Source organism: Barbus barbus (genome assembly GCF_936440315.1).
Source record: "Barbus barbus genome assembly, chromosome: 22".
In the NCBI taxonomy this organism is placed as follows: Eukaryota; Metazoa; Chordata; class Actinopteri; order Cypriniformes; family Cyprinidae; genus Barbus; species Barbus barbus.
Window position 1 is genome coordinate 20,463,919 of NC_136750.1, and position 23,703 is coordinate 20,487,621.

Below are 23,703 nucleotides of genomic sequence, written 5' to 3' on the forward strand. Positions count from 1 at the left end.
CAAATATATGTAGTTTTTCCAAGTTCACCTCCTAAAAGTCAACTTTTGTCAGTGGACATCTGCCCTGTTGTTTTCACATCCTACTATTTTTTGTCTAGGGACACAGTGCAAGAAAACACCTCATGCTATGTCAGTTGAGACACATTTTTAACAAGCTGAGGAGCTGCAGTTGAGAATGTAGTTACAGTGGCAATCCGCCCTCATCAGACCACCTAGAATGGCATGGAACGTCTGAGTCAGTGGCACATTTTGTTGGCAGTCACATCATTAACTAGAAAAAATGTCTGCAAATTCTCTGTTTGGTGAGGGTTGCATCGCCATTTTCAACGCCCTGTTAAACCAGCAGTGCAGGACCAGGGTTTGCAAACAAACTGAGGGAGTCCCATATAGGGCCTATATTCTTTATAACTTTGTCTTTGAATCAGATGTGAAGGAGATTGCCTCCATAAACTTCCCCGCACAATGACTGCTAATGGACATCAGCAATAATAATAATACAAAATGGAATTAAATACATTGACATATGTTACATATTATGACATGTAACAATTAGTGGTCAATCGATATGTTTTTTATTGGCTAAGGGCAGTATCGAAATAGTGGGGTGGCTGAAATAATTCTAATAGTCAGGCCCAGACAAAATAAATGTTAACAAATTAAATATATATATATAATATGTTATATTTGAATTTGTTTAATATATAACTATATAATATAACTTATTTTATTGCAGCTAATTACCAATTAAACATTTCACATTTTTATTCAGCTTATGTACGACAGATTGATGTACTAAATTAACTAAACCTGAAATAAAAATGAATAAAATACATATTAAAAAACTAACAAAAACACAACAAAAGTACTAAAACCATATTAAAATGAATATGAAATCGAAATATATTAAAAGAAAAAACTAATTCAGCTCTTAGAATTATAAGCTTTTATCTGACATTTTTGTCAAAATTGAGTTATTCACATATTCATATTCTTATTTACATCATGCTGTGTATACTTTTTATTTAGAAAACAAAAGGGTTCTCTATATGTATAAAGTATATGGAATGCAAAAACTTTGAAGCTCAATATTTCAAAACTGTTCAGAATGCAGATAGAACCTTAGTATTCCAATGCAACTATTATAGTACCTCAAATATACTAAAATAACACTACCACTGTTAATTTGGGTTGATTGTATGATCTAGTCTACTTTAGTCCACTATCTATTTAAAAAAAAAAAGGCACAGTGAATATTTACTTTTTTTAGTTTGTATCTCTCATATAACTCACGGACTGTATCTTTAAATCCAACTTCCAAGTCCAACACTTTCAAACACATTTTGTTAGTAACATTTAGCAGCACAGTCTTTATATGGACTACCTGTCGGGACGCCCCCTCATTAAATCAGCGACGGTCCCCGGAATGTTCAGCAGACGTCACGGCTTGCTGGCAGTCACGTGCCCCGGTGGCAGGTTTTGATAAGCGCTTGCGCGAGTCTGGAGCTGAGCGCATCTCTGAAAGCGTATAGAGAAGATGAGGCACAGCCCTCCCGGAGGGAAGGTTTATATGTGATAGAGGAATCCTTTATTTGTCTGATGAAAATGGATGGAAATACATAAGGGTCTTCTTCAGTCCCGTGATTAATAATCAGAATAACGGTGCGTGTTTCAATGAGCGTGTCCTCTGAATCGTCGTCCTACTGAAACAGTGAGTGTGCTATGCTCCTATCTATTTATTGGCTACTATCATTAATTTACCTTCTGTTAGAAATGGAAAACGTTAAAATAGGTGATAGATGATAAATACGAAACGTTTTAAGTCAATATATGTAATAAGAGTGACCGGCGATGGAGTGACTGCTGTCATCACGCGTCGGTAATTGTGCTCTTGTTTTGATTCTGATCGTGTATTTACACACCATGTGATAATAGTCATCACTTACAGCTTATTAGAAATATATTTCTATTAGTATAATTAAGGATTTTGAGCTTCGGATGTAAATAACATGGCCAGCTGTCTGGATGCATCACCTTCATATTTATTTCACCGCATTTTTTTTTAAATGTTTATTTATTAGTATAGCTCAATATGCAATGTTCTATCTTTCCTGGTAATTAAAATGGATCTATAATGGAAAAGAAGATCACTACAATATCAGTACTGGTGTGATGTGGTCTGCAGGGCCATTGAAGGGAATGTGTGCTATCAATATCAGTGGTTGACTCATGTATTTATTTATTTTATTTTTTTATGATTTATTTGTAAATTTGTAAATTTTGTCCTCCCAATTCTGAATACGCGGGTTAAATCCTTTGGTACTACTCAACAGGGTGCCACGCTCAAATACAGATCATAAGAGTTACAAAGATAGAGATTTTGTCTGATGTGATAATGTGACGCTGTAGTTGTTTGAAAGAAAAAGCCTGGTTGAGCAAAGCATGAAAAAATTGCAAAGGTATTTCAGAGAGGTTAAGGAAGATTTCTCAAAGCATCCAACAAGTATTGTGGTGATTTGCCCTTGATGCAGGATTCACAGTCAGTTGCGATATGTATCTTAATTCAGAAAAACTTGTAGTGGATTCATGAGCATGTCTTCAGGTTGAAGTGTGATATTTGCCAGTGTATGAGTTTTCCCAGTTTATTGCATTTCGTCATTGCTCAACTGTAGTTACATATTTTAAGTTTAACAGCCTGTGCTTAATCAGCTTCAGCAATGCATGCTTTAGTTCAGTTAGGCTTTCCATTAAAATGCATCATGACATTACTGTAAATGTTACATTAAAGGGAAACGTCTGTTGAAACATTTGCACTAATAAGACTCTTGGTTGTTTTCATCTTCCCATCCACTTTGGAAAGTCTGCATGTGCAGAAATTGTTTTGAAACTCTAGATGTTTGCCAGAATTTGTCTCTTGACAATAGGTTGAATGAGTGCATTGCTTTATAAGTGTCTTCTAACCCAAAAGTTGTAGTAGATGGAGTTGAGTTGGAACTTTAAAGAGAAAATAATTCCTGCCTGTCCTGTACCTCAGTAAAGTCTTCCTGACAAAACATTTCCACATAGAAATAGCTTGCCTGCCTCCTCCTATCCAAAGTACGCAGATGTCTGCTTGTTTCCCGGCATGGTGCAAAGGAATCAAATGTCCGCCCCGTGTCTTAAGCAGGACCAGATGCTCGGCCAAATGACCCGCATTTGTTCCCCCTTCTTGTGTTTTCCTCCAGGCCTCCCTGCTGTTCCAGAGCTGTGCAGTATCGGGAGCCTGTTGGTTCATGGAGCCCTTACGCAGGACCACAGCCCATAGCTCCAGCACAGCTGGATAAGATCACGCTTGTTTTTATGGGCAGGCTGTTAAATTGGCTTATCGTGTGGCTCTTACACACCACAGGTTGGTGAAAGAAGGGCAAGGCTTATCGTGTCAAAAGCATGCCTCCTAATAAGATAAAATTATTGGAAAATGGTGTTTGTTATGCTGTGGGTGTTTTGTTTGGGACAAGACTTTGTCTTTTTCTTCCCTGATATAATGAGCCATGTAAAGCTACACTCTGTGCTGAAGAGGTTTTATTGTAAATGAGGAGTGTCATACTAATTTTAGGTCAAGGCCCAGTTTGCTTAAAACATCACCATGAGGGCTGATTATTTTTTTATTCCTAGTAATTTGACATTATATAGTAGTACACTGTAAAAACATCCACAAAAATAGCACTTCACTGCATTGTGTTTTAAGGTTAGCGTAAATGTCCGTAAAATTACTGGATAATATCCTGGCAGAAAATACCTACTACATTTTCTGGGGCTTTTTTTGTTTCCTTTTTTTTTTTTTTTAAATGTTATAATTTTTATATATTTTTATATTATTCATTTTATTATTTATTTACAACATAAGCTCTTTTGGAGTTTATGAAGTTCTTTATGCAGCTTTAACTACTGATATTTGGATAAAACAAAAAAATATATAAAAATATAAAATGATAAAAAATATAAAATAATTATGGATGCAAATTTTGTTTAGCATTTGATGAATAATACGTTATTATAATTTTTAAATCATTTTAGTGTCTTTGTTTTTACGGTTTTTCCATGGATTTTATGTAATGTAATAATAAACATTTTTTTTAGAATGGACCCGTACTTTGAGTGCTAAGATCACATCAAGAATACATGAATACACTCACAGCCTCCTGCAACTCTCAGATTTATGTCCATTATATGAGTCTGTGGCGTCATTCTGTTGCGTTGTGCTTTCTGTACTGTGTGTACTGGAACTGTTCAGTCATGGAACAGGGAACCATCGATCTCTTACTCCTGTTCTTTGGAATGACAAGTATCAAGTCGGTCAGAGATCAGGGAAGTAAAGGAGTTCCTTATTTCTCTCTCAGCAGCCAGATGGGATGGCTCAGACATTAACTGTAATTTTCTTTCATGGGTTCTCCATGCCAGGATTTCCGCTGTGTAGGACCCATGTTGTGATGAAAGTGCCATTTCCAACGCACTTCTGAACGTTTTTGAGTCCCTCATTGACGTTACCATGGTGTTTCTCAATAAAGGAGTGACTTCCTCTGAGTTGTCTGAAAAGTGTTGAGTCAGTGCAAGAGTCTCTATAATTGCATCACATAACAATGAAATCTGCTTCAAGGCTTTCCAGTGCGCAATATGCCTTATTACAATATAATAACAATATAATTCTCTGCATGTTTATCCAAATTTGCCTTGAATTTCTCTCTAACCTGTCGGGTTATGCTGTTTCCTTTCCTCCCCAGCAGTTGTTATTGAACTGTTGATGTGTGATTGTGAGGTCCTCATTACTGCATCATTATCTCTACCAAAAGAGTCAGCTTTCTGCTCTGTGACTCATTTTTATTAGTTTTATGTAAGTATTTTCTCTCCCCCATTACAATTTTTAAGGCGAATGATGAATATTCGCTGGCTTTTCTTCATGGTTGCCATGGTGAGGATTATAATTTCTCTCTGCTGATGGTAGAGAGGGCACAGCCAGCCTCTGCGGATGGCGTGGTTGTTGGACCGAGAGATTATGTCTATATATAATCCTAAATATCTCACGTAACATGTGACACATCTGCTACATATTCTCCTCACTGTGTCTGGTGGACTTTCTGGGTGGATCTTGAGATGCTTGATTGTTTCTGCAAGCAGATTGATGGATTTATGTTTGCTTTGTGTGATGTTGTTGAGCACAATATGTGAAATCAGCTATAGGAGAGACATCTGGAGCAAAGTGTGCATCAGTGTCTGTCAATGTTGTTGGACAAGGGACAGAGAGAGTGTTCTAGAGACCCCTCCTTCAAAGCCCAAAGGTTTATAAGGATGAGAAGGATTAGATTTCTAAGGCCTGTATTTATTCTCGGCATCTAACCGGGATCATGAAATCTGCCAATGACTTGTCACCATTTCCAAAATATTTGGTAAAAACAGCAACTTCCCGTTTCACACCATCAGCGTCACTGGTTCCTCAAAAGACAAACTTCTTTACTTTGACACTTCGTTATGCAAAAGAACTAGTCAATAGGTCAGTTTCAATTCCTAAGCTCTTAAGCTTTGTCCCATGACTCTGTTGGCCATTACTGTAAATCACAGAGAAGCCATTGGCTATAAAGCTGCAAGCCACCAAAGACCTTTCAGATGGTGTCCACTATAATGATGATGGTACTAGGCGTGTAACGGTTCACATTTCTAGGTTCATGATTTTTGGTACAGTTCAATACTTGATCAGGGAAAAAAGACTACTACTATTTACTTATGTAAGAATACTCTTTATTAGGTAAAAATCCTTGAAAAACTTGAAAAATCAACTTTAAAAAATCTTACTGATTCCATAATATATATATTTTATATATAGTTCTTATTTTATTTTGCAAGGATGCATTAAATTGATTGAAAGTGACAGTAAAGAAATGTATTTCTGTTACGAATAAATGCTCAAATGAATAAACGTTTTTGTACCCTTGTAAAAAAAAATCCTATGCCATAAAAAAACATTTATTTACTAAGTATACTTCACATCCATTAACATATTTTCTGACATATCACGTAAGACTTACTGATATAAAATTATAATTAAACTTTATTTGGAGTATTTCTTTATTGCACATTTCTTAATATTATGCCTAAAATATGTTTTAATATCACTATTAATAAGGATTGCATGATCTCTGTGCAATATGAGTCTTTCAATGCAAGATATTTTCACTTTAGCACAGATATATTTATGTATATATCTTTAGTTGGACCTCAGCATTACTTCCGCCAAATTAAAGTGCATTAAAATTAGTTGTTCCAATTTAGCAGACTTTAAGTATACCAGTTTAGTATACAAGAAGTACAGTTGCAGGGTATTTTTATTAGGCACATAAATATGTAAATGTATTTTTAGTATACTTAGATTGTATTTTTTCAGTAGGGTAGTCATCAAGGAATCCTGAAAAACATTTACCGTGGTTGGTTTCCACAGAAATATTAAGCAGCACAACTATTTTTAATATGGTAATAATTAAACAGTAGAAAAATTATAGAAAAATCTGCATATTAGAATGATTTCTGAATGATCATGTGACATTGAAGATTGGAGTAATGGCTTTTAAAAAGTCAGATTTTAAACACAAATTATTCAAATATTATACATACTTTACACCCCTAGGTTTAGGTTTCAGTCATTTGGTGGGACTATATGACCCCTACAGAAAGATAAAACTGGAACCACAGTCTACCAACCCTGCTATTTTTGGTGCTGTGAATCCATTGAACGTGAGTCACTCGTAATGACTCAGAGTGAGTACATGTGTCAGCTTGAGTGTTGTAAAAGCCCTAGGCCTCTTCTGAAAGAGAAGGGAATCTCTAATTAAGATATCAGTGGTTGTGGTATTAGTGAGGCTTATGGTGACAAACTTCACATTGATGCAGACAGAAGGAATTCCCTTTGTTGTCTGACCTTTTTAAGTACATTTTTTTCTTCCTTCCGGTGCACTTACTCTGCAGGTACAAACTCTATGACTCATGATTCAACAGCATAATAGGACATATTCCTTTATCCCCAGCAGGAACGTCTGTCCAGTTTATATTTCTCACAAAGATTGTTTATGAGGTTGTGCTCTGCATCTGTGGTTGTGTAATGGTCATATCCTGTTCTAAGCGTATAAGGGAGCAAATGTAACCAGAGTAAAAATTGTATTTCCTTGGAGTGTTGTATAACGCGCGCTGCATATACTGATTGTTTTTTTTTTAAATCCCTCCTGGTTTAAAGAAGGATGTTTTCATTCGTGACAATGTTCTAATCTGAACACCTGGCATTATTAAGCAACAGTGTTTACTAGGCTGTGGTTTCGGATTTCTTCAAGTGTTCACTCTATTCACATCGCTCTCTTGTTCCCAGCATATAAAGTCCTCGTTTTATGGGGATGATCGAAGATGGAAGACAAAAGCCTTCGTGTAGCAGACTACTTTGTGGTGGCAGGACTCACCAACTCGTCTAAGCCCCTCGAGGAAGATATCCACCCTGAGGATGGTGGTCATAGGAGTTCAGCCCAGCTCAAGGCGCCCATCACTGATGTGGCTGTGGTGATTCGCTCCCTAGGGGAGGAAGTACCTCGAGGGTATACCTGCGTTGAATGCACCCCCTCTGGACTTCCTGCCGAACTGAATGGAGGAAGCCTCATGGGGCCGCAGATCTTCCTCTGCTATAGGAGAGGCAGAGACAAACCGCCGCTCACAGACCTGGGGTAAGACATCTAAGCTTCAGATATGATTGTTCCAAAACCTAGTAAGCTGTCTACTTAGAAAGCATTTTAACTTATCCTCCTGGAGCAAAGTCTGTTCTAAATAGTTGCTAAAAGGTTTGTTCTTTTCCATACGACAAACTCAGTGACAAAAAGATCGTAGACAAAATGTTGAATGTTTGTAATATTAGAAGGTATCAAGAAAAAAAGCTAAATATAGAACTTGAAGAAAAAAGTTACATCTACACTCTTATAATGTAATTAATATTTAATTCTATATAATTTGCTTATTAGAACATCGTAGTTATTTTAGCAACATGCTAAATCTCATTCTACTGGAATCAACAGTAAGTGAGTCATGTCTCTGATGCTACTTGCGGAATGCCTACTGATGGAGCTGCTTTCCAAATCACTAATTTATAAGGTATTATTTAAGATGTTGTCTTTTAAGGTAGCTACTAATGTAGACCGTAGACAGCTCAGGCAGCTCAGTTGGTTTTGGAACCTGTTGTGTTTTCACTTTTGTTTTGCAGAACGTTTACTATCCTCATGTCCTTTGTTTCATGATTCTTAGCGTCCTCTTTGAGTGGAAGGAGAAACTGAAGCCGGATTGTCAAATTATACAGACTACGCCTTCTGGCCGCCCCGCTAATATCAGTAGTTCCTCCTCCCAAAGGATCTACATCACATATCGGCGTGCCTCTGAGAATCACTCTCACGCCACACTGGCTGTCACAGACATCTGTGTCATTATTCCTGGCAAGGGAGAGACACCACCACATGCTTTCTGCAAAGTGGACAAGAATCTGAACAGCAGTATGGTGAGCACAACAGTCAGCCTTTCCTGCTCAAATGACCAGTTTAGATGGAGGAAAACTGGTTGACCATGATGGTTTTTCTAGCAATGCTGGTCGTCCATGGAAGTCTTGCTAATCAAGGAACCTTGTTCAAACTCTAGGCAGCATTGAACTGCATTAAAAGTTTGAGATTTTGGGCCAGATTTACTAAAGAGGGCAATATAGCATTACAGTGCAATTGCATAAATGATGGGAGGGGAAAATTCTGCGAGTGATTTACTAACAATGTGCACATTAAAGAACACAGACGCAGCCAGATCATTTCCATAATGACCAGCACAATCTTACAAGAGCAGCGCAAATTAGCACCTGCTGTAAGACATGCTTTTTTTGGGCGTTAAATAATGGCGCAAATACCAGTGAATTGACGAGCGCAAATGTTAGTGAATCGCGTTGCGTGATTCATTTTAATACTCTCCTCCCATAAATTTTGTGTCTGAAAGGGAAACTCCTAAAATGCATATTCAATAAGGTCAGGCGCAAAAATAACTGTTCACGCCTTTTCAGTGCTAATTCTTCACTGCGCATATTTTAATGCCAAGAGACGTTTGCGCTGGCCCTTTGATTTAAATATGGGTACCATATTGGATATCAGTCAAAATTAGAATTTATTTAGTGATATCAGCCAATATTGGCGAGATTTTCTATAATTATCAGCTTATCAGTATTTCCAAAATGTTCGTGTTTTAGGTGGGTAGTTTTCCTTAAATTATGAGTAATAACATCAGACCACAACAATAAAAATTTTACATTTCTGTATAAAATTTGAAATCAACTTTTGAATTTGAATTTGAAATCAATCAATTTCTGTGTTTCTTGTTTTTACAGTGGGGGTCCTCTGTGTACTTGTGCTACAAAAAATCTTTGTCCAAAACCAACACACTTGCATTCAAAGCAGGTATTATATCTCAGCCTTGAGTTGTTTTTCACATATGTGTTTTGTTGTGCATTTTGCAATGAACAGTAAGAGGGAAAGGGGATGCGTTAGCAAGAGGCACATCAGAGCAGTAGGATACGACTGCAGATGAATGAAACCTGATACTCCCATGTAACAAGAACAACATGATGTCATTGTTAAGCTCAGTGCTTTCAGCACCAAAAAGATCTAGGCTTTAACCGCTGCCTGCGATTAGCTTGTCATATGGAAGACTGGGTCAAGTAATTAATTACAGGGCAAGCGATGCAGGATCAGTAATAATTGTTGTCTTTGACGGAGCTATACAGCCTAATTGAGGGTTTGTATGGGGTGTGTGCAGGTCTTTTGTCCAGATATCCAGAGGAGGATTACGATTCCTTTCCTTTGCCTGAATCCGTGCCCCTGTTTTGCCTGCCGATGGGAGCGTCGATTGAGTGCTGGCCCTCTCATACCAAATATTCTCTTCCTGTCTTTTCGACATTCGTTCTCACAGGCGCCTCTGGAGAGAAGGTACAGACAGGAAAATTCACACAAGAGCACGCACAAATACACACACAAACATTTAGATTTTCTGCAGGTTTTCTTTTTACTGCAGCACCATCATTCTTTGAGAAAATCAAACACACAAGAAGGTGAATTGTCTTGTCTGGTTTAGTAATGTGCAAAGAATTTAAAGCAGCTAGAAACCAGTGCGGGCGGAATATCAAAACTGCCCATGAATAATGGGCCTCAGAAAAGAATCGAAAATAAGATGAACATGTGTAATTGGCCTGTTTAATAATGCATTGCTAATGTGCTGTTTGGGTCAGCTCAATTATGTCAAACACATCAGTACACTCAGCTCACTCTCCTCAGCCGAACAAGTCTCAAAGCTTTTTGTGCTGCAGTATTGTATAATTTATTCATTTAGGTGAGCGGCCTCAAAGAAACATGGCTAAGCTGAGATATTTCTGATCTAAACTGCAAAAATAAATCTTCCGTATCACTTTCTCACTGGGTGGATTTGAGAAAAGCGGTTTTGAAATAGATACTGTTGGTGATTGCTTTTAAGTAGGCTAAAATAGTTGCCATTGTGCACTTTAGAAATGTAATAACGTCATGCGGATATCAAGACAGCTTTTTTGTTCTCTAAAATGTAAACCAACCCAAATCCTAGAAGGTGTTCGTGAGTCTGTCTTTTGCTCTCAGGTTTATGGTGCCGCCATCCAGTTCTATGAGCCCTACCCAGAAGAACATTTGACTGACAAGCAGCGATCTCAGCTGGGCCTGCAGGCTAACGGGCTCAGGCCTGATGGATCCATGACTGTCCACACCAACAAAAGCATCTGCCTTCTCTCTCACTGGCCCTTTTTTGATGCTTTCCGTAACTTCCTGACCTTCCTCTACAGATACTCCATCTCAGGTCCACACACTCTGCCCATTGAAAAGTGAGTTTTAAGGACAATTTTAGAGGTTGCCAAGCTACAGCTGAAATTTTTATGTCCAAAAACATTTTGCGGCCACTATAAAGTAATGGTTTTTATTTGTCCTTAGACATATTTCCCATTTCATGCACAAGGTTCCGTTTCCCTCCTCACAAAGACCACGTATCCTGGTGCAGGTGAGTTTTGTGCACGTGGCATCTTTGTTTGAACACCGTCTTTCTTGAATATGTCAAAACAAATGACATTGTGTCATCAATTAGCTGCCAACCCTGGCCCTCATCTCACTGTGACCGCTTGTTTGTGTGCTTGTTTTTCACAGCTGTCTCCACATGATAGCCTGATGCTGAGTCAGCCTGTTTCCTCTCCCCTCCCTCTGAGGTAAGTCAGACACAAGATACACTGATCATGTCAGTGTTATGTTTTGTTTTGTTTTGTTTGTTCTGTTCTGTTCTGTTCTGTTCTGTTCTGTTCTGTTCTGTTCTGTTTTGCTTTGCTTTGCTATGCTTTGTTGTTTTTTTGGTTTGGTTTTATTTTTAGCAAGTATGTGTTGTTTACATGCCTATTTTCTCTGCCCACAGTGGCGGAAGGCTCTCTACACTGCTGTTGAACCTCGGCCCAAAAAATGCAGCGACTCTACTGGTGTTGGCTGTGACTGAACATAAGATCCTAGTTCACTCCTTACGTCCAGCTGTTCTTACCAGCGTTACCGAGGCCCTGGTGTCGGTGAGTCGGTGAAGACTATTCGTTTTCACTCATGCCATTTCTATTTTAAGGTTCTTACAGTATCAGTTCATTTTGCTTGTTGTCCCAGTTTTGGCTGTGTCTTATCTCAACTTGCTTTACGTGTTCTACAGATGATATTTCCCTTCCACTGGCCGTGCCCATACATTCCTCTCTGCCCGCTGGCCCTGGCAGATGTGCTCAGTGCTCCATGCCCTTTCATTGTAGGGGTGGACTCACGGTACTTTGACCTCTATGAGCCACCAACGGACATAAGCTGTGTGGACCTGGACACCAACACTATAACTCAGTGAGTGACCTTTTTACCTCTACATAGTTCTGAATTCCCATGAGAGCCTCTCCTGACCTTTTTGACCTATGTTGTTGAGATAAAGTCATCTTTTACCACATGAATTCACAAAATAAACACTAATTTCCCTGTGTAGATGATGATTGATGTATTTTGTGATATGAATAGTGTTTATATTCATAAGAAATTCTAAGCAATAGCAAACATTTTTCAAGTGAAATTCCGAGTAATAACGTTCTTTATCTTTATGCAGATGGTTAAAAGATCAGGATGGAGATATATGAGCAGTGAGGAATGTTGTAGTAAAGATAGGACCCTCAGTACCACCATGTGTTGAACACATGCTCATGTGTTGTTTGTTTGCCAGTATTCACCTTAAAGATTACAGATCTTGTAAAAGCTACATTGAAATTATAAAGCAGCCCTACGTTATGTTGTTCACGGGCATGGACTCCCTTCGCTGTTTAACCTCTCAAATGATAAACATGTGTGGCCTATTTCAGCAAAGAAGAGCGCAGATCCCTGACCTGGAAGATCCTGCCAAGAAAAGCCTGTAAACATCTGATCAACACCCTCAGCAATATCCACCAGCAACTGGATGAGGGTTAGTGAGGGCGGGTCACTGTGGTGTCAACAAATAAATGATTTCACTTATCTTCTGTCCTTTTCAAGGCAATATTAGTTCACTTCACTGCACAGAAAGTGCCATTCTTATTGGCCTTCTACTGTCCTTTTGGGCTCTGACAGTATCATTTTTATTACCTAACAATGTTTTATGAATGCTTGACCGAGTAAGAGCAAAACCAGTCATCCTTGAGATATGATGAGATTTAGAGACGAGGGCAATTGGCTTGATAGAGGCAAAGTAAGGCACAAAGACTTTTTTTGGAGTGCTGGGATGCTATCTGATATATTAGAGCTGATTCATGCTTCAGTCTTTGAACCAGACTTTGAACTCAATTATTCAATGTGTTTTTGGTTCTCGAAAATATCCTGTATGGAATGTACCGACTCGCAGAATTGAGCCTAAAGAGTGAGATTATTTATAGGTAAACTGTAATAAAAATGATGTATCTTTCTGTGCTAAGTGACTGTGTTCCCATATGTTTTATGAAGAACATTATGTGTCCGTTGATGTGGATGCTTAATAACAGCCTAGGATCTTTTTGCTGACCTTTCTGAAGTGACGTGAAAGGAGCTTATGTACCGGACCCATATCTCAAATCGAGCCTACTATATCTTCATTTTTGAGATATGCTACGTATATAACCTAGACATTATCAGTACATTTCTCCTTGTGTATGACAGTTGCCTTGTACTGAATTTATTTGATAAAAAATACAGTAAAAACTATAATTATGGTAAATATGACTACAGTTTAAATGTGTTCTGTTTTAACATATTTTAAAATGGAAATAAATAAAAATCTTACTGACTCAAAATTTTTGAATGGTAGTTTAAAAATAGTAATTTAAGCATTGATCTTCCACAGATTATCATATGAGCCGTGAGGAAGGACAAATGGAGGCCTTCATGAGCGAGCGGGAACCTGGCAGTGGTGGGAAAAGTCTGGAATCCTTGGAGCTGGAGATCCAGGAGGCTTTCCTGCGCTTCATGGCAGCCATCTTGAAAGGCTACCGTTCATACCTGTTGCCCATCACACAGGCTCCATCTGAAAAAGCAACTGACGCCAGTTCACTCTTCGATCTGCAAGGTGAGCAGCCAAGATGGACGTGATGCTTGAATCCTCTTCTCTTTGTCCCGATGTATCAGGTTGTTTGTGAACGTCAGGAACAGCTGTAATAGAATTGCTTCATCAGCGTTAAAACGGAAAAAACACTGCATTAGAATCTTGTTTTGACCCAACCACATGCAGTGAGTCCACTGTGATACATTAGTGGAATGCTGAAGCTCAGCAGCTGCTCAGAATGCTCAAATTTGGCCCTGTGCCTGTGGAGTCTGGCTTAAATCAGGCTTGAAATTATTGTGGCGATTTTGATAAAGCCCCATTGGAAATTAGACATGCCCGACAGGTCCAACAAACTGCAATGATTAATAGAATGTCTGAGAACACATCTGCAGCCTCTTATGTAATCCCTGAGTTAGAATCTGTTGCATCTTTCACACTTGTGTACACTCTACGACTTCCTCAATGACGACTGTCTAGTGAATAATACGTAATTCATGACACGCCCTCTTAAATTTGACTGATTAAATGTTTAATCGCAACGGACAACTGTGGCGGTGAATTATAGTAATCAAATAATGAATGCAATCACTTTTTTTATTGTAATGGCATCTCTCTGTCTCTCCGCTTGATGTCCTTGACTTTCAATATGGCTTTTTTTGCAGGCTTTTTGAAGAGTCGTGATCGATCCCATCAAAAGTTTTACTCCCTCATGACCAAGACTCAGATGTTCATTCGTTTCATCGAAGAGTGCTCTTTTGTCAGCGATAAGGATGCAAGCCTTGCTTTCTTTGATGACTGTGTTGACAAGGTATGAAACATATACATGTTTAGTTCCCTCTAAGAAATACATCTCATGCCTTTATCCAGAATACAGCCGCCTCTAATTAGATTCACTATGAACTGATTCTTCAAAGCTCACGAAGAGTTACCATTTTAAACTACACTCCAGGCTCTTAACAAAGAGCATGTGAAAAATACAAAGAGTTCAAGGAAGTGTGCACGGCATGATTTGTGAGAACAGTAAGCGGAAATCTTGTCGTTAATAGCTATGCTGTTGTGATCCCTTGGGCTTACTTATGTCAGGTTATTAATTTTCTGTGAGCATTGTTCTCTCATTTGTTCTTTCCTTCTCTCTGGTGTTTCATCTAAACAGCCTGTCCTATTATTTTAGCTTTTCTCACTACTTCCTTTTCTGACAAGATGGCGCCGCTGATGGCAGCTATTGTGTGTTGCTCTTCAGTGTTTGTACTGTTTTTGTTTTTTTTTTCCTGTTTTTTGTTTTTCAAATACGATCAGTTTTACCAGGGATGACCTGCTGAACATTGGGCAGAACACACCACAAATTTTTCAGACATTTTGCTGGACATTGTAGTTGGCGGAGCTGTAGCTCTGGTCAAGCGCTACAGGAGACGTAGGCGGGGGAAGAGAGCCGGCTCGCGCTACAGGAGACGTAGGCGGGGGAAGAGAGCCGGCTCGCTTGTGAAGCTTCGTCAGCGCGGATTTCGAACAGCGTTGCCTAGCATCTATCTGGCGAATCTCCGCTCTCTACCAAACAAAACGGACAAACTCCTTCTACTCTCCTGGACAAATAAGGATTTTTCTAACTCTGCTGCTCTGTGTTTCACGGAAACCTGGCTAAATGGCGACATACCGGACAGCGTACTACATCTGCCTAATTACCAGCTGATCAGAGCAGATCACGACGCAGAATCAACGGGGAAATCACGCGGCGGCGGGAAGTGCTTTTACATAAATAAGAGGTGGTGTACAGATGTAACTGTGTTAAAGAAGATGTGCTGTTCAGATCTAGAAACGCTCTTCATTAACTGCAAGCCGTTCTATTCGCCGCGGGAGTTCTGCTCGTTCATTCTCGTGAGCGTCTACGTTCCACCGCAAGCGCACGTGAGCTCGGCTTTACAGAAACTCGCTGATATGATCACAGAGAGTGAGCAACAACACCCGGACTCTGTTTTAATCATTCTCGGGGACTTTAATAAAGCAAATCTCTCCCGCGAACTGCCAAAATATAGACAGCACATCACATGTCCCACCAGAGACAGTAATATATTGGATCACTGTTACACAACAATAAAGGATGCATATCACTCGGTTCCACAAGCAGCTTTAGGACTCTCTGATCACTGTTTGATTCATCTTATTCAGTCTTACAGGCAGAAACTTAAATCTGCAAAGCCTGTATTAAGATCTGTTAAAATATGGACTAATGAAACAGAGAGGGACTTACAAGCCTGTTTCTCGCTCACTGATTGGACTGTTTTTGAAGCCGCTGCTATCGATCTGGACGAGCTTACAGAGACTGTAACATCTTATATCAGTTTCTTTGAGGATATGTGCATTCCTAACAGGACTCATCTAATCTACAACAATGACAAACCATGGTTCACTGCAAAACTCAGACAGCTCCGTCAGGCCAAAGAGGATGCTTACAGAAAGGGGGATAAAGTCTTGTATAAACAGGCCAAAAACACACTGGAAAAGGAGATCAGAGTGCCAAAGAGGAATTATTCTGACAAGATAAGGAAAAAATTATCTTCCAGTGATCCTGCTTCAGTGTGGAAAGGAATGAAGGATATCATCAGTTACAAGACACCATCCCCCAGCACTCTGAAGAATCAACACCTGGCAGACGACTTGAACAAGTTTTATTGTCGTTTTGAAAAATCCATCTCATGAACACTCAACAATAAACGTGGAACACACAACTGTAATACATTATCCATTCACCACACTCCCTTATTTTATTTTTATTACTCATTTCTAATTTGCACTTACTTGACCTGTACATACATAGTTGTCTATATTATATATTGTGTTTTTGCTGCTTTGTACATTGCCTATTTGGATATTTGTATATTATTCTTTTATTATCTGTGTCCTGTCCTGTTGCTGTCTTTCTGTTGCGCTGTGGAGCTTCTGTCACTACAACAAATTCCTTGTATGTGTAAACATACTTGGCCAATAAAGCTCATTCTGATTCTTTTCTCTTTAAACTTTTCTCTTTACTTGCTTGCATGGAAAGTTATTCGGTACGGAGAAAGGGGGGAAGGTAAGTTGCTTAATTCAGTGTCTTTTAACTTCTGATGTATTGCAGAACTGAAAACATTACTAGAGTACTTGACCTTGATTACAAAAATGGCTTTTAATGGTTCTGAGAACTATTTTATTTTACTTCATTTATATTAATAATATCTAAAAAAAAAAAACATCAGGACTGCCATTAGGTTATTTGACCTCATTTGACAGACATGACCTGTTTTGTTTTGTGGTTTCACCATGGGTTTGGTGATTCATAGCTGGTATTATGAATCTTTGCTTTGAAGATGCATGTTTGCTGCCTTCATAATTAAAAACATTTCTGTTTAGATCAGAGTCTCTGCAGAAGCACTGAGATCCTGCATGCATAATTAATTTTTCTGTGCCTTATGCCACTTTGCGTTTTCTTATATCCGCAACTGTTGTGCCCTTTCTCGGTATGATCCAGACTGCACATGGATCTGAAGCTGTATTTTCAGCAAACCGCTGCAAGTTGTCTCCTTTTTGAAGTGCAGACAAATATATTCCCAGATGGTTGTTTTGTGCCTTTTTAGTACATTTATATCCGTCTCAACAGGAGCACAATTTATTCTTGTTTAGAAGAGCAGGAGTCATCTCTCACCTGTCCTCCTCACAAGGCTGTAGGGTGCTAGTAAAGACAAATGTGCAGCTCTTTCAATTATGCTGCCATCAGTGAAAGTCACACTTATCCTGCTCTGGCCTGTCCTTCCCTTATGCGAGGACCTTGGAGGATAGTTCTTTAGCACTGTGATGGTAATGAAAATGACAGTTTGAGTTGACTTAAACTGACATGGGTTTGTGGGTTGTGTTCACAGAGGACACTTATAAAGGAACCAGGGATGTAAAGGACAAACCATGGACCGCTGTAGCCTGAAAGCATTTGGTTACAGTGTGACACCTCAATGATCCAATGAACCAATTTTAAAGTTCATCAGAATTTAGTAATACATAACCATCTTTCTGAGTATCTGAGTAAAACTTTTGATTTTGGTGCTGCCTTTGTGTTCAAAAGTCTCAATATTGAATACGGTGAACATTTGAACGTATTCTGCAGCACTATGTATAATTATTTCAACTCTCTCGAATATTTGATCATAATTGAACAATTGTAGTGTTCTGCTGTGGAATATTATTGAAACTATTTTTAAACTCTTTATTACACTGTTGTCCCTGGCAACAAATCTCCTACACTGCTAGATTTATACTATTGCTCTCGTTCCTCTCACACAATAAACTAATTTCTTCTCAAATCAACATCCATTTATGTATTTACATGGTAAGCTGTGTAAAAAATAGAATCCAATCTACATTGCCCTGATGATAGTTTATTTTGTGGTTTAAAGAATAGCTGACTGTACGTTATTTGTTTATATATAGATATACGTAAAAAATAAGAAACGTTTAAAAAAAAAATCAGGCTTTTAATAAAACGGCTAATACAACACTTTCACCTCCTGAGGTAGCATATATACTAAGCATACATACATACATATATACATTAATAAAACTTTTCATATTGCATTTTCTTTGACCCCCTGAGGTAGAAACTTTTTCAGCATTTTCTAAAGGTTAGGAACCTGCTTTCACTGACTACTTGTTGAAAATGGACTTTAGACTTCATTTTGTACCTTATTCATGGAAAGTGCCTTTTGGCATCCTGGTGCATTATAGAGAGCTCTAACTGACGCCATACTCATCAATGCTGTTTTTCACTGGTAAAAAGAGCCACTGATTGATCTAAAACCTTCTCAGGAAAACTCATTTGGCAAGTCCAGCAAGAGCTTGATTCTGTTCTGTTGCTCTTATTCTCTGTCTAATAATTTTGTAACAATATGATCCAAAACCTTTTTGCTGAGAATGCTTTACAGATACTTAAACTGATTTTCCCTCTATCAATAAATATAAAGTCATGCTTTATTTGATAGCCAATGTAGTACAGTGGCATAGGCTTTATGATGCATTTATGGTCCATTTACAGGGCTTGTAGACAGACTTTGTCTGAAGGCTAAATGCACAGTGGCTCCTCCAAGCCTTGTCTAGCCTATAAATTGCACTGGGATGGTTTCGCGCCCCTCGAGCAATACAACATTAAGGGTTAAGTCCAGGTCAGTGCACTTGTAGTGCCTCTGTGGCAGATGGGGAGGATTGGATGAAGACTAGGAAGATCAGAGCTTCTTGGTACAGATGTGAGATCAGTCGGACACAGCGATGTGGGAGATTATCAGGGTCATTTACACTAAAACCAGTGCTCCATCTGATCTGAGATCAGATCATCTGCACTTGGCAAAGTGCAGCATGTCCAGACAGTGGAAAATCCCTTGGCGTGGTTGTATGGCAGTATGTGGGTCTGCTTCAAGATTCAGTTCCCCATTCTGACCAAAATGTAGCCCTGCATTGACGTGATGAGTCTGTTTGACTATATAGTAGTACTGAGTAAGTTAGCAAGTGATAAGGCTTTTTTTAAATCTTGAGTTGCTATAAATATTCTCTCCGGTTCCTCTTTTGATATTTTACTTTCCTCTTTTTATTTAGAGACCAGTGTTGGCAAACATATGTCCTCTTAACTAAACCTGATCTTTTCTCAGTCATGGGTCATTGCCTCTACTGTGTGTTCTAGTGGAAACAGAACACAGCCTGTACTTCATAAAGTGTGTTTTTACTCTAGGTGGACAGCGATAAGCCAGAAGACACAAGGCTTATTGAACTTGACAAATCCCACCGCAGCGAGCACACGGTCTACATCACCCCTCCAGAGCTGCCAGCACTTCCGGAAGGAGAAGAGCCACCTATGGTTTATAGGTACGACAGACGCTTCTGGCACACAAACTCCAATGCACACAACAACACTGTGCCACATCACAGATGGCATTGTAGCAATAGCGTAATCCCCTTCTAAACCTTTCCCAGGGTGCAGCGTGTAGAGTAAACCCCTCTATGGATCGTGTGTCTACAGAAACTCTCACTAAAGCAGTAATGCACTCCTCAGAGACCATGTGATAATATTAAGTGGATCTGTTATTTCGGGATTTGGTATTATTTTGTACATTAAAGATTAATATTGTCCCATATCTCATATATCAATATTTTTTTATTATTATTTGTAGCCCAAGTTTATCCTTGTGTGGCATGCTATTTATAGTTTAAAATATGGTACTTTTTTTTTAAATGACAGATTTTCTACTATTTTTGTTATGCAATTTGTGAATTTATTTTCTATTATATAAACATATTTTCTTGGATTGTAATATTTCTACTCAGAATTTTTTTCTTTTTAAGTATAGTTTAGGCCTACATCATAAAAATAGCCACATAAGCTGGTATGGCGTTAAAAACAAAGAAAAACAAATAGCTTGAATATTATATCTTATTTTTAACTTTTATAATCTGCAATCCTATCTTTATTATAATCTTCTCTAAAGCTGCAGAAACTCCATCGATTTCCTGCAGTTAGTGCTGTATGCTGTAGAATTGTGCTTTTGGTAAATAAACTTTGACGTGACTTGACAATAACAATCAAGTACAAGCTTAGCATGCACTCTTGATGTCTTGCAGCTACAGTGGGTTTCCGGTACTGAACGCCCAACTCTGTGAGCTTCAGGACGGTCCCAGAGTCCCCAAAGCAACATCAGCCGTGAGACACATCAGCCCCATCAGCCCAGCTGCCATTTTCAGGCGTTCCCTACAGGTTGACATTTCAAACAGTAGTCTCATCCAAATCACACCCCATGATGCCGCTTGTCAAATCCCTCCTCTCTAATGCCCAATCCTCTCTCTGATCCTCCCATTGTAGGAGATCAAATCAGCCCAGAGGATGGCTAAGACGTACTCCTCCATCCCACAGATGTGGTCCAAGTGTCTGCTCAGGCATTGTCACGGCCTGTGGTTCATCTGCCTGCCCGCGTATGTCAGCGCCTGCCACTCAAAGGTGCGGGCGCTGCATACTGCTTACGACGTGCTGAGAAACATGCAGGACAAAAAGTTGCAGCCCCCTGATGAGGTAGAATCGCCTAACAGTCTCCATTGAATAGTTTTGCCAGTACAGTTTGTGCTGCACCTAGACAGTGGAAATTTCCACCGGTGTTGTGGTTTTGTAAGTAATGGTTCGTTTCTGCTTCAATGGAGGTGTGTTACCGGGTCCTGATGCAGCTGTGTGGGCAGTATGGACAGCCTGTTCTTGCTGTCCGGGTTCTTTTTGAAATGAAGAAAGCCGGAGTGCAGCCTAATGCCATTACCTATGGATATTACAACAGGGTGAGCATAGTTTTCTTTGCTTCTACATAGAGACACGTTGCAATCTAAATAATACTAAATATACATATATTATCTGTACCGATACATACTTTTGGTTTTCTGGTAGATCACAGGACACAAAATCTGAATTTTATTGCTATTTCTTGTTCAAATACATGCAGTGACCTTTAAAAAAAAAATCTAAATTTATGAAAAGTATTATAAAATTAAATTTCAAAATTACATGTTTATCCTCATAAGTGCACCTGTTTTTAAAGTTGTCTGGGTGGTACTTTCTTTTCTTTTTGGTGTTTTGCTGGTTTTTGAGGATGAGAAAATGTCACGCAAACTGTGTCACATCATCTGATTTTATTATATTTTACAAAAGTGACATTAATTTGCACTGAAATGAAAACAACATTGACGACAAAAGATATAAGATGTTGTTTTCTCCTAATTTTATAAGTTAATAAGCATATTTATTTTGCAATCAAACTTGTGCACAATTATACAGTTAGCTGCAATTTTTCTCCTACTAGCCTACTAACTAGAACAGACAGAATCAGGACAGATCTGCAACCCATTTATGAGTCCCAACCCAACCGCTGCTCTGGCATAATTGCTTTGTAAATGCCACTTGGTTTGACATTTTGTTATCTAATGAAATGACATCAGTATATTTTAAGTGTACAAGTATGCAAATACATTTTGGAGCCACTTTAGATTTCATAAAAAGGTGACCGATGACATATTTGTGTAATTTCTTTTTGTAAAATCACTTCTTCAGAAGAAGCAGAGAGAAAACAGATTTATCCTATGTAGGTGTGTTATGCTGATGCTCAAGAGCCTTGAGCTGGCAGCACATATGGCATGTGACTCTATTTCTCATGCCTGCTATCATTAGACAAAAGCTTAGACTAGCAATCATTTCCCCGGGGACCATTTTTTGTGTGTGCTTTGCAAGATGTCCCAAAATACCAAGAGGACACACTCACAGAGACATACGTCCGGGCAGCTGAGTGTTGTTCCAATTCTATCATAGTAATTACAGCTAGTCCTTGAGAGAGAACACAATCTACTTAAGATAATGAGAGGCGTTGCACTGTAGAATTATTCAGTTAATCTCTATGTGTGTGTGTGTGTGTGTGTGTGTGTGTTTGTGTGTCTCACTGTGCTGTTCTTCTCTCCCCAGGCCGTTCTGGAGAGCACATGGCCTTCCACCACCAGAGGGGGATACTTCCTGTGGGGAAAGCTGAGAAATGTGGTTCGGGGTGTGGTGCTATTCAAACAAGTATGGAGGAGGCAGACCACCCACCCAAAAGACACCCATCTCTCTGGTAAAACCCCCAACTCCATTTCACACATTCCACAGAAGTGCACGCACTCTTTAAATTTAAAAGTCAGGTCCAATCTAGAAAAAAAGGCTTCTTTCCTTTCTAGCCTCCTATTATCCTTCTAATATTACCAAAATGTAAAAAAAATTTTTGACAGTCTTTTAATGCACTGTAAAAGCTACAAAATCAATATAAGATGGCGTACAAGGCAGGCAAAACATCTAAGTATGTCTAAATAAATTTAATTCAGGCAAATTTTACCCAAATTACCAATTTTCCTCAACTATGACTATTCTAAAATAATATATGTAATAAAAATACATTATAAAATATGAGTATTTTACCCAACGTATGTTAGATTAGCAATGGTAAATTCTATTGAAATCAATTGTGAGTGAGAAAGAATTATGCTTGGAATTGCTGCCTTTGAAAATTGGTTCCAAATTGGCCACTTTTGAGATTTAATTTTGGTTAGGAAGCTGTGTATAGACAAGGTAGTTTGCTAGATTTTGGAACAGAATTCAATATTGGGCAATGGTCATAGAGTTTCGGCCAGTTCATTAATAGCTACATTAACTGCTTCTACAAAGTAATAATCATTCTGACTCAGTTCCTCACCAGGACTTTTAATTAAGCATCGAAATAGTTAAATCATCAGAGTTGTTTCAGAATAAAGATATCCCCTTTGAGATGCTAGCCAAGTCTGCAGGGGAGCATGGACTCAATATCATTTGCCACTGTCAGAGAAACTTTCCATCATTTCTCACAAAGACAGGGTTACTTGTGTTTGTGCCTGAGGAGGTACCATCTCTCAGCTATCTCCCCCTCAGTACTCGGGCTAGATCCAGCCTGCCTGCTAAACCAGAAAGACTTTAATGGGTCCAATTAAGATAAGAGTCGATAGCCACCTCCTCTGCCTCTACAGTTCACAGTCTGCACTTGATTTGATTTCCTTTAAACAGCATATTAGAGAACGGCACAAGACGGCTTTCATAATTAGAACAATCTGCCATAACCCACAACGCCCAAAAAACTGCAACTTCTTCATGCAGAATGAATTTATCTCTTTAGGGAATAAAGACCTGATTGGTGGATTGCATGTATTTACTTATCAATTTGTTCAATCCAAGTTATAATAAATGAATGTACAGTACCATTAAAAATGTTGGTCTCAATGTGATTTTTTTTTTCTTTTGAAAGAAATTAATACTTTTATTCATCAAGGATGCATTAAATTGATCAAAAGAGAGAGTAAAGACTTTTTTAAAGCATAGTTGAAAAGAAAATCAGTTTTGAATAAATGCTGTACTTTTGAACTTTCTATTCATCAAAGAATCCTGAAAAACATTGTCACTGTTTCCACAAAAATATTAAGCACCATATTATAATCATGACAATATTAAAATGACCTCTGAAGTAT

At 38.6% G+C, this 23,703-nt stretch overlaps 1 protein-coding gene across 2 annotated transcripts in view; it reads left to right on the forward strand.

Moving 5' to 3' along the window:
* The first annotated feature begins 1,452 nt into the window (after nucleotides 1–1,452).
* Nucleotides 1,453–23,703, forward strand: part of LOC306888545 (C-myc promoter-binding protein-like) — a 32,412-nt gene continuing 10,161 nt past the window's right edge. Inside the window, exons 1-19 of one of the 2 annotated variants that reach the window (XM_079446908.1) lie at nucleotides 1,453–1,708; nucleotides 7,385–7,730; nucleotides 8,302–8,548; nucleotides 9,413–9,482; nucleotides 9,841–10,010; nucleotides 10,689–10,927; nucleotides 11,034–11,100; nucleotides 11,244–11,302; nucleotides 11,503–11,647; nucleotides 11,779–11,954; nucleotides 12,458–12,558; nucleotides 13,447–13,668; nucleotides 14,307–14,452; nucleotides 16,685–16,711; nucleotides 19,385–19,518; nucleotides 20,272–20,404; nucleotides 20,510–20,716; nucleotides 20,842–20,970; nucleotides 22,142–22,286. In XM_079446908.1, the coding sequence (XP_079303034.1) occupies nucleotides 7,420–7,730; nucleotides 8,302–8,548; nucleotides 9,413–9,482; nucleotides 9,841–10,010; nucleotides 10,689–10,927; nucleotides 11,034–11,100; nucleotides 11,244–11,302; nucleotides 11,503–11,647; nucleotides 11,779–11,954; nucleotides 12,458–12,558; nucleotides 13,447–13,668; nucleotides 14,307–14,452; nucleotides 16,685–16,711; nucleotides 19,385–19,518; nucleotides 20,272–20,404; nucleotides 20,510–20,716; nucleotides 20,842–20,970; nucleotides 22,142–22,286 (2,728 nt within the window). In that variant the 5' untranslated portion in view covers nucleotides 1,453–1,708; nucleotides 7,385–7,419. The remainder of the gene's footprint in view (nucleotides 1,709–7,384; nucleotides 7,731–8,301; nucleotides 8,549–9,412; nucleotides 9,483–9,840; nucleotides 10,011–10,688; nucleotides 10,928–11,033; nucleotides 11,101–11,243; nucleotides 11,303–11,502; nucleotides 11,648–11,778; nucleotides 11,955–12,457; nucleotides 12,559–13,446; nucleotides 13,669–14,306; nucleotides 14,453–16,684; nucleotides 16,712–19,384; nucleotides 19,519–20,271; nucleotides 20,405–20,509; nucleotides 20,717–20,841; nucleotides 20,971–22,141; nucleotides 22,287–23,703) is intronic. The other variant, XM_079446909.1, reaches the window with a different exon arrangement.